Source organism: Chelonia mydas, chromosome 2 (genome assembly GCF_015237465.2).
Source record: "Chelonia mydas isolate rCheMyd1 chromosome 2, rCheMyd1.pri.v2, whole genome shotgun sequence".
Lineage (NCBI taxonomy): Eukaryota > Metazoa > Chordata > Testudines > Cheloniidae > Chelonia > Chelonia mydas.
In genome coordinates, this window is record NC_057850.1 from 14,846,575 (window position 1) to 14,861,343 (window position 14,769).

At 41.7% G+C, this 14,769-nt stretch overlaps 1 protein-coding gene across 5 annotated transcripts in view; it reads left to right on the top strand.

Annotated features, from left to right (window-relative positions):
- Nucleotides 1-14,769, top strand: part of ZFAT (zinc finger and AT-hook domain containing) — a 135,073-nt gene that overhangs the window by 85,843 nt on the left and 34,461 nt on the right. For all 5 annotated transcript variants that reach the window (XM_043539057.1, XM_007067180.4, XM_043539055.1 and 2 more), the window contains exon 11: nt 1,709-1,797. In XM_043539057.1, the coding sequence (XP_043394992.1) occupies nt 1,709-1,797 (89 nt within the window). The remainder of the gene's footprint in view (nt 1-1,708; nt 1,798-14,769) is intronic.

Below are 14,769 nucleotides of genomic sequence, written 5' to 3' on the forward strand. Positions count from 1 at the left end.
TAATATTCCCCATACTTATGGTGTCTGAACTCATAACTAAGGGAGGAAGATGAAGAATGGAGGAATAGAGAAGAACATGAGAAGAGAGAATGAGAGGAAAGAAGGAGAATATTTGTTTTCAAATCAAGAGGAAGGAGAGCATAAAAAAAGAGAGAAAACAAGCAAATGTTTTGGGGGTGGGGGAGTAAATGGTGGGGAGATAGGGTTGAGATAGAATGAGTTTGAGAGTTCCAGCATAGCACTTCCTAGCTTTAAAAAGCCTCAAACAAGAGATCCTCTCCTTGAAATGTAAGAGAGATTTCAGTCCCATTGGTGAATAGGGTCATCATGAAATACATTGTTCCCACATGTGACCTATCTCGATCCCCTGCAGAATGCCCCTACTTCGTAGACTCATAGATTCAATATTTTAATTAATGATTTGGATCGTGGAGTGGAGAGTGTGCTTATAAAATTTGTGGATGATGCCAAGATGGGAGGGGTTGCAAGCACTTTGGAGAACAGGATTGAAATTCGAATTGACCGTCATGTTCCTAAGTAAATAATTGCAATACTGTAGTTAATTACAGCTACTGTTAAAAATGTTGTGCCTGATTTGTAGTCTGAATTTGCATAGCTTCAGCTTACAACCATTGAAATTCAGGCTAAGTCAATCCATGACTACATTCTCCAGTGTTCCAAATGGGTGACAGCGAAATTATATCTTTTTGGTCACTAGAAACACAAGTACATGGTAGATGCCTCCAAGATAACTCACTCAAATCAGCAATAGCTTGAAGTTGCTGTCATCTAAGTGACTAGGTAATATGGTGACCAGATAACACTTTTACATGTCCCTGATTTCTAGGTAATAGATATTTTTCCAGTCTGCCTACAACACTCCTAGTCTTTTAGTTATGGGCTCCTTTTGAACACAGACTGGCAAGGTAAGGTTAAAAAAATCACATTCACTATAGTTTGTTTCCTCAGTCACACATTGAATCCGGGCGTACAGAAGTGAAAGGTCTGAGCACAAAGCCTCAGTACCGCTTGGCATGTTAACATACTATTTTATATTTATTTTGCTTATTTCTGTTTGGCCGCTTTTGGGGTTTTTGTCTTTGTTTGCAAGGATCCCTTTCAAGACTGTTTGAGTCATTATTTTAAGATCGTAGTAAACATGCCAATAAAAATCATTTGTTGAAGACCAGCCACAATAATTTATAATATTCTAAAAATAAATCCAGTGAGTTTTAAAAATTAAAAAAATGTACGAGTCATAACATTTGGAAGATTGGGACAGAGATGGAACAAACACCTGCAACAGGCGTGTCTGAACATCTGTCTTTTAAGAACTACGTTATTTACAACCAAAGAAATGTGCTTGCAGCTATATTTTTGCAAAACCGCAATGATGTCCACTGGCCATTTACGATAAAGCGTGTTCTTTCCCCAATGGCTATCCCAAGTAATATATCCACTGTTTAACACTTGTAATTAAAAATAGCAGGCAAAGGCTCATTCTGTCCTATTCTGTTCAGCCCTATTTGACCAGAATTTTGCAAAACTTGGCTCTCTATTGATACCAAATTCTAATAGATAAGTTTACAATATTTGGTTGTCCTTACTCTGTTGAGAATCATCTTTATAAAGAAATATCATTGATAGATTGCCTCTTCATATTTAAATACAGAAAGCTATTTGAACACATTTTCGATTTCTGTTTTAGGAAAGCAGTTTAAATGTACAGTGTGTGACTATACTGCAGCTCAAAAGCCACAGCTCCTACGTCACATGGAACAACATGTCTCTTTCAAGGTAAGAGGCAAATAAGCTGTGATTAATTAATACTCATGGAGTGCAATAATAATTCAAACTAAAGTGCACCTGGAATAAAAAGGGTTCAAATCAGTTAAAGATTTGTGCTGGCCAAAGTAGAATAGATATAAATAACTGTTGTTTTAGTGTGTCATACCATTGTATGATATTATGCTGTCAGGTTGTTTGTAATGTACTTACTGTTTTTACTTGTCACAATTTTTGGACTTATTTACAAATTATTTTTGTATATTACTCCTTGTATCCTTTGTAATAGAGCGTATTTCCCCCAGCCCATCCTTGAACACTGCAAAAACAGCTCAGACTCTCTTCTTTTAGTGTCCACTTCCTATAATTTATTCAAGTCCCCTCCACTGCCATTTGTACAATACTACACAACTATTCTAATACTTATGATCCTATTATCTTCAGCCCCTGTTTGTCACAGTCCTGTAAGGAAAAGAGATCTCTCCTCCTTGGAATTTTTCAGTCTGGGCACAGCTAGCCCTGTTCTCCCCCCTTCCTAACACTTCTTTCCTTCCTTTTATCAAGCTAGTCAGCTGTGATGGCCAATTAGTTCCTTAACTCACCCAGCTGCCCTCTCTGATTAGCTAATTCCTCCCTATTTCCTCAATCAGCCATCACTGGGGAAACTAATTGAGGCTACGGAGATCAGAGTGCTGACCCATGCATTAGACCTCAGTATTTTATTACACACCTCACCAACGTGTGTTTTTTTTTTTTCCCTTGCTCCCTCCCTCCTTGTAGGAGGCACTTGCTTCTTTATACTCTAGTTTGCCCCCAGAGTGGTCTTGTAGGGTCCCCTTTCTGGGTCCTTCCATCCTTCACCCATAAATCATGTTTTAAGGGTGGAGGACATCCCCATAATTCAATCTCAGCTCACAGATCTTCACACCACTGAAAACCTGTAGGCCCATTCTCCTTATCTTCTTCCCCCTTGTCTTGGGGTAGGAACTGTTGTTGTCCCTTGTTCTCCTAAGGCCTCTGGTTCCTCCCTAAGGCCTCTGGTTCTCCCAGTCCCACAAACTGACCTCTGGGTTCCGACCATCCTCACCCTTCCTGCAGTGTAGGTTCTCGGAATCATCCAACTCCTGGGACTGAACTTGGGCTGCTCTTCTCCCCCAGGCCTAGTTCTACCTTTTCCCTTTTTCTCCTTGTCTTCCCCTGGAGTGGTTCTGTTTTCCTCCTGACTTGTATCATTCCATCTCGGATGTCTGATTCTATTAACTTGGGCCCTTTTTCCTTATTTGCTCTTGTTTTACCTAGATAGGGCCCCAGCTGCCTGCTTTCTTTCTATAGGTAAAAGGGCTCCAATCCTCACCTACTATGACCAAGTGGGGTAGCCTCTCCATTACTCCCACCTGCTTCTGCCTAAACTTCCCCTTTACCTATAGGGTTACCTCTGCTATTCGATAGAGACTCTTCTCCCCATGGATGCATTCTAGCTCTGCTTTTTCTTCCAGGAGTCTCCAGTGGGGCTTCACCAAATCCCCTGGATCAATGAATATCCCAAGATAGTATTCACAATCCTCCTTAGGCACCTCCTTCCCACTTTTACAGGGACAGTAGGTGATTTTATTTTTATCCTGCCCCCAAGAGTCCCATCTATTTGCAGAATTCTGCAAACTTGCATTCCATCTTAGGGCAGTGGTGTTTTATATGTCTCGGCCTTCCACACTGATAGCGGGCTATTACCTACAAAAGTTCCTTTCACCTCCTCCCTTTTCTTCTTGGGGCTTTTCAGTTCACCACCCCTCCCTCACTCTGCACCCTAGGTGACTGGACCTCTTTTCTCGGAAAATTGGCTTCTTAGGAACTCTTCGGAGAGTTTAATCGCAGCCTCCAGAAGTTGGAGTGGTGCCTCCTCACCCAGTCTCTGTTATTTTCCTGTTATTTGTGTCTATGTATCTCAGGAGAGCTCCTTCCTGCTTAGATAGAAAAACTTCCTTTGCTTGCTTTCTTTTTCTGAATGTTGTCCCAGAGAGGTGTTTTCTTCTTTCACTCATGACTGCTGTTCTGTGCCAGCTATAGTGGCTCTCAACACTCAATTGAAGGGGACAAATAAGCAGGCTGGTAGCAGGGCCTGAGTGACGGAAAATATCAGCGTCTTAAGGGCCTAACTGGCTCCTGTTACTTCAGTTGACTTCCTGTTCTCCTCAGGTGGGTTCAGGGAAGCAGCAGGAAACAGGAAGCTCCTTGAGAAGCTGGTGTTAATCAGTCCAGGCTTCTGGGGATGCTAGAGAGGTATATAAGAACATAAGAATGGCCATACTGGGTCAGACCAAAGGTCCATCCAGCCCAGTATCCTGTCTACCGACAGTGGCCAAGGCCAGGTGCCCCAGAGGGAGTGAACCTAACAGGTAACGATCTAGTGATCTCTCTCCTGCCATCCATCTCCACCCTCTGACAGAGGCTATGGACACCATTCCTTACCCATCCTGGCTAATAGCCATTAATGAACTTAACCTCCATGAATTTATCCAGTTCTCTTTTAAACTCTGTTATAGTCCTAGCCTTCACAACCTCCTCAGGCAAGGAGTTCCACAGGTTGACTGTGCGCTGAGTGAAGAAGAACTTCCTTTTATTTGTTTTAAACCTGCTACCCATTAATTTCATTTGGTGTCCCCTAGTTCTTATATTATGGGAACAAGTAAATAACTTTTCCTTATTCACTTTCTTCACACCACTCATGATTTTATATACCTCTATCATATCCCCCCTTAGTCTCCTCTTTAAGGAGAAGCTGAAAAGTCCTAACTTCTTTAATCTCTCCTCATATGGGACTGTTCCAAACCTCTATTCATTTTAGTTGCCCTTTTCTGAACCTTTTCTAATGCCAGTATATCTTTTTTGAGATGAGGGGATCACATCTGTACGCAGTATTCAAGATATGGGCGTACCATGGATTTATATAAGGGCAATAAGATATTCTCCGTTTTATTCTCTATCCCTTTTTTAATGATTTGCAACATCCCGTTTGCTTTTTTGACTGTTGCTGCACATTGCGTGGATGTCTTCAGAGAACTATCCACAGTAACTCCAAGATCTTTCTCCTGAGTAGTTGTAGCTAAATTAGCCCCCATCATATTGTATGTATAATTGGGGTTATTTTTTCCAATGTGCGTTACTTTATATTTACCCACATTAAATTTCATTTGCCATTTTGTTGCCCAATCACTTAGTTTTGTGAGATCTTTTTGAAGTTCTTTACAGTCTGCTTTGGTCTTAATTATCTTGAGCAGTTTAGTATCATCTGCAAACTTTGCCACCTCGCTGTTTACCCCTTTCTCCAGATCATTTATGAATAGGTTGAATAGGATTGGTTCTAGGACTGACCCCTGGGGAACACTGCTAGTTACCCCTCTCCATTCTGAAAATTTACCATTTATTCCTACCCATTGTTCCCTGTCTTTTAACCAGTTCTCAATCCATGAAAGGATCTTCCCTCTTATCCCATGACAACTTAATTTACGTAAGAGCCTTTGGTGAGGGACCTTGTTGAAGGCTTTCTGGAAATCTAAGTACACTATGTCCACTGGATCCCCCTTGTCCACATGTATGTTTGACCCCCTCAAAGAACTCTAATAAATTACAGAAACCATGTTGACTTTTGCGCAACAATTTATGTTCTTCTATGTGTCTGACAATTTTAGTCTTTACTATTGTTTCAACTAATTTGCCCGGTACTGATGTTAGACTTACCAGTCTGTAATTGCCAGGATCACCTCTAGAGCCTTCTTAAATATTGGCATTACATTAGCTAACTCTAACTCAGGAACCAATGCATGCAACAAATCTCGATGCCAACTCTGCCCACATATCTACACCAGCGACACCATCACAGGACCTAACCAGATCGGCCACACCATCACCAGTTCATTCACCTGCACGTCCACAAATGTAATCTGCACCATCATGTGCCAGCAGTGCCCCTCTGCTATGTACGTTGGCCAAACTGGACAGTCCCTACGTACAAGGATAAATGGACACAAATTAGATATTAGGAATGTCAATATACAAAAACCTGTAGGAGAACACTTCAACCTCGCTGGACACACAATAGCAGATTTAAAGGTAGCCATCCTGCAGCAAAAAAACTTCAGGACCAGACTTCAAAGAGAAACTGCTGAGCTTCAATTAATTTGCAAATTTGACACCATCAGCTCAGGATTAAACAAAGACTGTGAATGGCTCGCCAACTACAAAAGCAGTTTCTCCTCCCTTGGTGCTCACACCTCAACTGCTAGAAGAGGGCCTCATCCTCCCTGATTGAACTAACCTCGTTATCCCTAGCCTGATTCTTGCTTGCATGTTTATACCTGCCTCTGGAAATTTCCACTACATGCATCCAACAAAGTGGGTATTCACCAACAAAAGCTTATGCTCCAATACATCTGTTAGTCTATAAGGTGCCACAGGACTCTTTGCCGCTTTTACAGATCCAGACTAACACGGCTACCCTTCTGATAACTAATAGATTAGTAAAACATGATCTCCCTTTACAGAAACCATGTTGACTTTTGTGCAACAATTTATGTTCTTCTATGTGTCTGACAATTTTATTCTTTACTATTGTTTCAACTAATTTGCCTGGTACTGATGTTAGACTTACCAAGATCACCTCTAGAGCCCTTCTTAAATATTAGTGTTACATTAGCTAACTTCCAGTCATTGGGTACAGTAGCTGATTTAAAGGACCGCTTACAAACCATAGTTAATAGTTCCACAATTTCACATTTGAGTTCTTTCAGAACTCTTGGGTGAATGCCATCTGGTCCCGGTTACTTGTTACTGTTAAGTTTCTCAATTAATTCCAAAACCTCCTCTAGTGTCACTTCAGTCTGTGACAATTCCTCAGATTTGTCACCTACAAAAGACAACTCAGGTTTGGGATAATCCCTAACATCCTCAACCGTGAAGACTGAAGCAAAGAATTCATTTAGTTTCTCCGTGATGACTTTATCATTTTTAAGTGCTCCTTTTGTATCTCGATCGTCCAGGGGCCCCACTGGTTGTTTAGCAGGCTTCCTGCTTCTGATGTACTTAAAAAACATTTTGTTACTACCTTTTCCATTTTTGGCTAGCTGTTCTTCAAACTCCTTTTTGGCTTTTCTTATTACATTTTTACATTTAATTTGGCAGTGTTTATGCTCCTTTCTATTTACCTCACTAGTATTTGAATTCCACTTTTTAAAAGATGCCTTTTTATCTCTCACTGCTTCTTGTACATGGTTGTTAAGCCACGGTGACTCTTTTTTAGTTCTTTTACCATGTTTTTTAATTTGGGGTATACATTTAAGTTGAGCCTCTATTATGGTGTCTTTGAAAAGTGTCCATGCAGCTTGCAGGGATTTCACTCTAGTCACTGTACCTTTTAATTTCTGTTTAACTAACCTCCTCATTTTTGCATAGTTCCCCTTTCTGAAATTAAATGCCACAATGTTGGGCTGTTGAGGTGTTCTTCCTACCATAGGAATGTTAAATGTTATTATATTATGGTCACTATTTCCGAGCAGTCCTGTTATAGTTTCCTCTTGGACCAGCTCCTGCGCTCGACTCAGGACTAGATCGAGAGTTGCCTCTCCCCTTGTGGGTTCCTGTACCAGCTGCTCTAAGAAGCAGTCATTTAAAGTATCGAGTAATTTTGTCTCCGCATTTTGTCCTGAGGTGACATGTACCCAGTCAATATGGGGATAATTGAAATCGCCCACTATTATTGAGTTCTTTATTTCGATAGCCTCTCTAATCTCCCTTAGGATTTCATCGTCACTATCACTGTCCTGGTCAGGTGGTCGATAATAGATCCCTACTGTTATATTCTTATTAGAGCGTGGAATTACTATCCATAGACGTTCTATGGAACATGTGGATTCATTTAAGATTTTTATTTCATTTGATTCTACATTTTCTTTCACATATAGTGCCACCCGCCTCCCCCACCTCCCCACGACCTGTTCCGTCCATATATTTTGTACCCTGGAATGACTGTGTCCCATTGACTGTCCTCACTCCACCAGGTTTCTGTGATGCCTATTATATCAATATCCTCCTTTAACACGAGGCACTCTAGTTCACCCATCTTATTATTTAGACTTCTAGCATTTGTGTACAAGCACTTTAAAAACTTGTCACTGTTTATTTGTCTGCCCTTTTCTGATGTGTCAGATTCTTTATGTGAATGTTTCTTGTCTGATCTGGCCCATACTTTGTCCTCTTTCATCCCCTCCTCCTGACTAAAACCTAGAGAATCTCTATCAATAGACTCTCCTCTAAGAGAGGGAAGTCTCTGTCCGATCCACATGCGCCTCTGCAGCAGTCGGCTTTCCCCCATCTCTTTGTTTAAAAACTGCTCTGCAACCTTTTTAATGTGAAGTGCCAGCCGTCCTTCCTGTATAGGCTCCCCCTATCCCAAAAGTTTCCCCAGTTCCTAATAAATCTAAACCCCTCCTCTCTACACCATCGTCTCATCCACGCATTGAGACTCTGAAGCTTTGCCTGCCAACCTGGTCCTGCGCGTGGAACTGGTAGCATTTCTGAGAATGCCACCATAGAGGTGCTGGATTTCAGTCTCTTTCCTAGCAGCCTAAATTTGGCCTCCAGGACGTCTCTCCTACGCTTCCCTATGTCATTAGTACCTACGTGTACCACAACCACCAGCTCCTCCCAGCACTACACAGAAGTCTGGCAGGCAAGTCACCATACAGTTCTCCCAGTCATCACAAACCCAGCTATCTATGTTTCTAATGATCGAATCTCCCATTACTAACACCTGCCTTTTCTTAATGAGTGGAGTTCCCTCCCCCCAGAGAGGTAACCTCAGTGCGAGAGGATACCCCAACATCATCTGGAAGGAGGGTCCCAACTATGGGAAGGTTTCCCTCTGTTCCTGTTGACTGGACTCTCCTTCTCTGGGCCTTTCATCCTCCTTAACAGCGCAGGGGCTGTCTGACCGGAGGTGGGACAAATCTACAGTGTCCCAGAAAGCCTCATCAAAATACCTCTCTGCCTCCCTTAGCTCCTCCAGTTCCGCCACCCTGGCCTCCAAAGCCCGTACATGGTCTCTGAGGGCCAGGAGCTCCTTGCACCGAATGCACACATACTCCACCCACCCACAGGGCAGGTAATCATACGTGCTACGCTGAGTGCAATAGACAGGATAGCCCCCACTCTGCTGCTGGGCTTCTGCCTGCATTTTCTCCTACAGTTACCTAGGTTAATGATAGGGTATTTGTTTAAATCAAGAAGTTTTGATTATAGTTTAGTGTAAAGGTTTTAAAAAATGGCAAGTGTACCTTGCCCCCTTCCCAACTCCCTGTTAGCGGCCCCTGTTCACAAAGAGGCTCCTCCTCCTCTCTCTCCCTGCAGCTCCTGCTGCTTTCTGTTATTCCCTCTCACCTTTTCTCCTGCCTGCCTGTAATGTCTCTTGTGCCCTCCTTCCTCCAGCACAGCACTCCACCATCTCTGTGCATCTAGAGCAGAGAGAATACATATGCACCAGCAGCAGACACAATTTTCTACACTCTGGGTCCTAGTGGCGCCCCCCCCCACAGTCTGGCACCTGAGGTGGCCGCCTCAGTTCGCCTCATGGTAAAGCCAGCCCTGTTCCCTGGTGAGATAGGGTACCACCTGGATGGCCCACATTTCCTTACTCCACACGGTTCCCGTGGCTACTCTCTCGGATATTACCAGGAACACAGCCAAGTTATCAGTTGGGCCCCACGTTGCATAGAATCACTCCCTGTATATGATTCCTGGTCTCCGCACTGGGACTCACCAACTTCTGTATCAGCGGTCATTGCACCTTCTCCCTGATGACTTCCTGCAGGTTCTGCTGCTCCGGCTGCCACACCAGAAGGGGTTGTCTTTCAGGTTGGTGTGATTCTGGAAGGTATGCATCATCTTTTGCTGCTTCTTCTGCCACCCTGCAGAGTCTGCTCTGTGTCCAGGCACTGAATCTTCATACCACCCCCTCCCACTCTCCCTCAACAAATTTTCAAGTACCCCGTGCATAGGAATCAAGATCCTGGACAAGACCCCACTTGTAATAGGACATATGTCTGCCCTGCCTTGATCACCATAGAAACCACTCAGACTCCCTTCTTTTAGTGTTCACTTTGTATTATTTATTCAAGTCCCATCCACCAACACTGTACAATGCAATACAACTATTTAATACTTGTGACCTTCAGCCCCTGTTCATCAGGGCCCTAGGAGGAAAAGAGACCTTTCTTCCTTAGGTTTCAGGGTAGCAGCCGTGTTAATCTGTATCCACAAAAAGAAAAGGAGTACTTGTGGCACCTTAGAGACCAACAAATTTATTTGAGCATAAGCTTTCGTGAGCTACATCCGATGAAGTGAGCTGTAGCTCACGAAAGCTTATGCTCAAATAAAGTTGTTTTCTTCCTTAGTATCTTCTTCAGTCAGGGTATAGGTAGGCCCCCCCCCCCCCCCCGTCCCCCTTCAAGGTAGTCAGCTTAAGGAGCAGTTGGTTCCATAACTCTAACCCAGCCTTCGCCTCTGAGTAGCTAATTCCTCCCTGTTTCCTCAATTAGCTTTTGCTTGAGAAACTAATTGAAGCTACTGTGATCAGAGTGCTGACCCTGTTATTTGGCTTCAGCAGTTTGTCACAACCCTTCTCTAATATTTTTGTTATTTTTTGGAGCTAATTTTGATAGAGTCAAATATCTCTTTTGGAAGCAGCAAAACAGTAGTTTATAAATGGGGGAAAAAAACTATTATTTTGTATGTTTTAAAGAATTTTCAGGGCACATTTATAGCATTTCAAAAGAAAAGATATGACATTTACATTAAGTATTCCTTGGCTATTCACTCCTTCCTCCATTCTCAGGAAATACTGTATGTGCCAGTAAAATAACAGGAAAATCCCCGAGTTGAAAATATCCTTTTTGAAGTTTTCATGCCAAATCTTTTAGAATAGATTGATTTACTGCCACGTAGCATGCCTAAGTGCTGGACAGTTTTATGATTGTAGGAGACATTCAGGCATTAATAGGCACATAAATATACATAGGTTCCTGTTGTTTTTTATCATCTGTTCACGCAGAACTAAACATACAATTAGATCTTTAAAAAAAAAAAATAGTGGATTTTCCCTGTTGGTCACATTAGTGTTTGGTTAGCGCAGCCGTTGACATATTTTGAGGGCTACCTGGGATATCTGCACAGGCCACTATCCAAAGTCTGTGTTATACCGAATAGTTCCTTTTTTGCAAAATTAAGGACTAAAATTAATGCTAACAGTGTACTTGTCAAGGGGCTCTGTAATCTTTTAATGCTTCTCTTAGTTAAAGGAACAGTAATATTAATTACTAGTTCCTGCAGGATTTCCCCCCCAACAAATCTTTATTAAAATTATAGAATAACAGAATATTTTCACTGAAGTCTAGAGGACTGTTAGAAAAAATTTCCAAACCTTTTTCACTTCACAGAAGATACTCTGTGCATCCAGTTGCAGAGCCATAGTCAGTTTCTTCTGTTGTTCATGTGGATTTTTCACACAGCAAATGGAGAGCAAAAGCATTTAAAACGGTAGAAAAATGTGACTGTAAAACTCAAACAATTAGCAAAGGGCTTGGGTGCAAATGTACCAGAAACTACTTTTAACTCATGTTTGGATGTATTAGATTTTAAGTTGATGGTGACCCTTTAACTAGTCAATCCATATGTGTCACCATGATTGTCTCAAAATGGTTCTGTGAATTTATTCGGTCTCTTATAACATGCAAGTCAGATTTACCCAATTGATTAGAATTATTTTGCATAGGTTTACTAATCTGCTGTCATACAGATATTGTACTCTGGTGAACAGTCAGGCTCTCAGATGCGCATACAGCACTGATTCTTAAAGATCAAGATTTCTTGGTCTTTTGTCACAGTCAGCAAAATTCATCTTATTCCAGCTATACTGCAGCCTTCTGTCTATCTCTGGTCCTTTCTAGGGTAAGGAAATAATAAATTTCCCACCATTGCTCACTCTTACCAGAGCTTCCAGTGTTGGGAGCCATAGCATAGCGGGGCTTCTGGTGTTATAACAATGTTATGAAACCTTGCCTAGAGCACATAGATCGACACTGTGTTCAGAAACTGCTGCAGCAACCAGCAGTCCTTCTTTCTATATTTGGGCTCCTAATGTTGCTAACGCTGGTGAAGCTGTGAACAGATATTGACAACAGGAGGAAGTTTTTAGAAAAATTCCCTACTGTAGATAGCGCTTCTATGTGTGTCTTTCTTCCTTGCACTCCTACCCCTTCAGAAACCTAGCTTTCATATGCCCTACTGAGTTGAATACTGTAATTTATCATAATTAATTGCTTATCAAGTTTCAGAAGATGACATCACATTCTGTCCATACTATTGGTTACCCTTAGACAAATGTGGAATTATGGACCCAAATTTAAAGAGGCGGTTGTTTACTCTGAATACTTTTGACAGGCTAATTAGCATAATTAGCACAGCAAACACACAATTGAAATCATTAACTGCAGAGAGCAGACTGTTCAGAGAGCTCTTTGTAATTACCTGAAAAAATACAGGTGAAAGATCTGCTCTTTGTGTGCCATTAAGTTACAGATCAAATAGATTTGATCCACTGCTGATTAATATGTAATGACAAATTAACTTTTTGAAGCTTGTATCCTGTGTTACAGTTGGAGAATGACTTTAATTTGTCTTACTTTCAAAATAACATGAAATATTCATGGTGGAACTGGTAATGATGCCCATTAGAAGACCGTCTTGAGCATAAATATATTTGTGTTGTAAGCACTATTTAAAATTTTTAAATGTTGGCAGAAAGTTCAGGCAGTGTGCTAAATCAGCTGGATTCCCCATATATTTTTTTACTCTGCATCTTCATAGACACAGAGGATGCATTCAGAAATTGTTTGCCTTTGTTTAAATTTTTTTAAAAAAAATGAGGTATACAGTACAGTTTAGTATTTCTGTTTTCTTATAAGGTTTACTGACATTTCTCCACCTGTTTTGTAAATGTATAGGTGTAATGGTAGTTTGTTACTGGCATCCTTCTACCCTTCACATATATTGTCTTTGTGAACATGTAAGGTTAATATTTAATATCAAGCACCATGGTGCACATATACAAAATAATGGATCTAATTTTCAAAATTGTGTGTTTAATATTTGGCACATAAGTAGAGATTTGGATGCCTAATAAAAATTTTAGCTGCTTAACTTTAGGGTACTATAATTGAATGTTGGGATAAATACTACTTCTGTAGAGTCTTTCTTTTGTGGCTCTTTAATGGGGTTTACAAACCCTCACTACGACCAAGATAGTGGGAAACCTGGAGCAGTACTGGGCCAGGAAAGCTCCACTCCATAGTCACTGCTGAGCATACTCCTGGGGAAAGGAGCTGTATAAAGAGAGCTCGAGAAATCCAGGCAGTGAGGCGGAGAGAAGCCATTTCCTGGAGGACACTGCTCTGCAACAGTAGAAGAAGAAGCTCATATCAAGGAGGTCCAGCTGTGATCTTTCCCCCTACTTTTTGATATCACACCAGAGGTAGGGAGTACCTTGTGCAGGGGCACCAGAGGGTCACCTGCATCCATTCTGAGACTCTGGGGTTTGAGAAAATTACTATAACACAACTGTAGCCATGCACCACACTGCAGCATCCTGTATCGCAAGGGAATGTGTCAGCAGGAGGTGGGTTGAACATAAGCCTTGCCACACTATCACACTTCCAAGGCCATGGGCCAAGTCCTGGTGAATAGGGAGAGCCCAGGTCCCCCGTATCCACTCCAGATTCCTCTATGCTTATTCCTTGGGCAGAACTTGGGGGTTACTGACAAGGAGGTTGACCCAACTGAATCCTGTTCAGGACACATTGACCTAAAATAGATCCTGGAGTAGGAGGCCCTACCAGTAGACCTGCTGACCAAACAGTCCCTGCTATAGGCTCTGAAAACACATTGCAAGAACGAAGCCTCACAACATACCTCTGGTGTAGGTAAAAGCACAGCAGCTCTACACTATAGTTGAGGATGAGAAGAGAAGAATACTGCATCTGATTGGAAGTGCAGGGGTACTGCAGGTAGAAAAATGTATTTATCCATTGAATTTGCTAGAACATTGGGCGTAATGCTCTTTCCCTTGCATAAAGCACGATGGGAATACAATACTTCTATACTCATCTGTCATTAGACCTCAAAGCACTTTGTAAATGTTAATTAGTTTAGCGTCACAAAACCACTGTGTGATAGTAATATCCCCCTTTTACAGATGGGAAAACAAGACACAGAGGGCCAGATCCTGAGCCCCACTGCGGCCTAATGTACATTTAAAAGTATTGCTAGCATAGTTTACCAGCAACACCCTCCTAGTACAGATACAGTTTATGCTGTCAAAAAAGCACTTTCTTGCCAGTACTTTTTACGCCGGTTGAGCAAGCAAAATAGTCTATATTAGCAAAAGAACTTCTGTACTGATCTAACTGTATCTACGCGAGGGCTTTTTCCAGTATAGAAATGTTGGAAAGAATTGATCCCCTAATAGCCATTTCTATACCAGCAAAAACTTCATGTCGACCTTGGCATAAGGCTGTTTTGCACCAGGGGTGCTGGTACTAGGTGCAGGGGGTGAAGCAGCACCCCCTGGCTTGATGTGGTTTCCATCATATACAAGGCTTACAGTTTTGTTCAGTGGCTTTCAGCACCGCCACTATAAAAAGTATTCCAATATTCCAACTGTTTTGCGCTACTCTGGAAGCTCTTAACCTGTCTCATCTGGTTAGTTGGGGATTCAGCTAATCTGCAGGAATCTCCCTGTGAATTAAAACTGCCATAGCAGCTCATACATTGCCCACTATCCAGACATGAACAGACATGAGGTGTAAAGCAGTACAAGACAGAATACATTAAATTTATATTCAAGAAATATGCCATTAAATTTTCAGCGCATTCATTTCACTG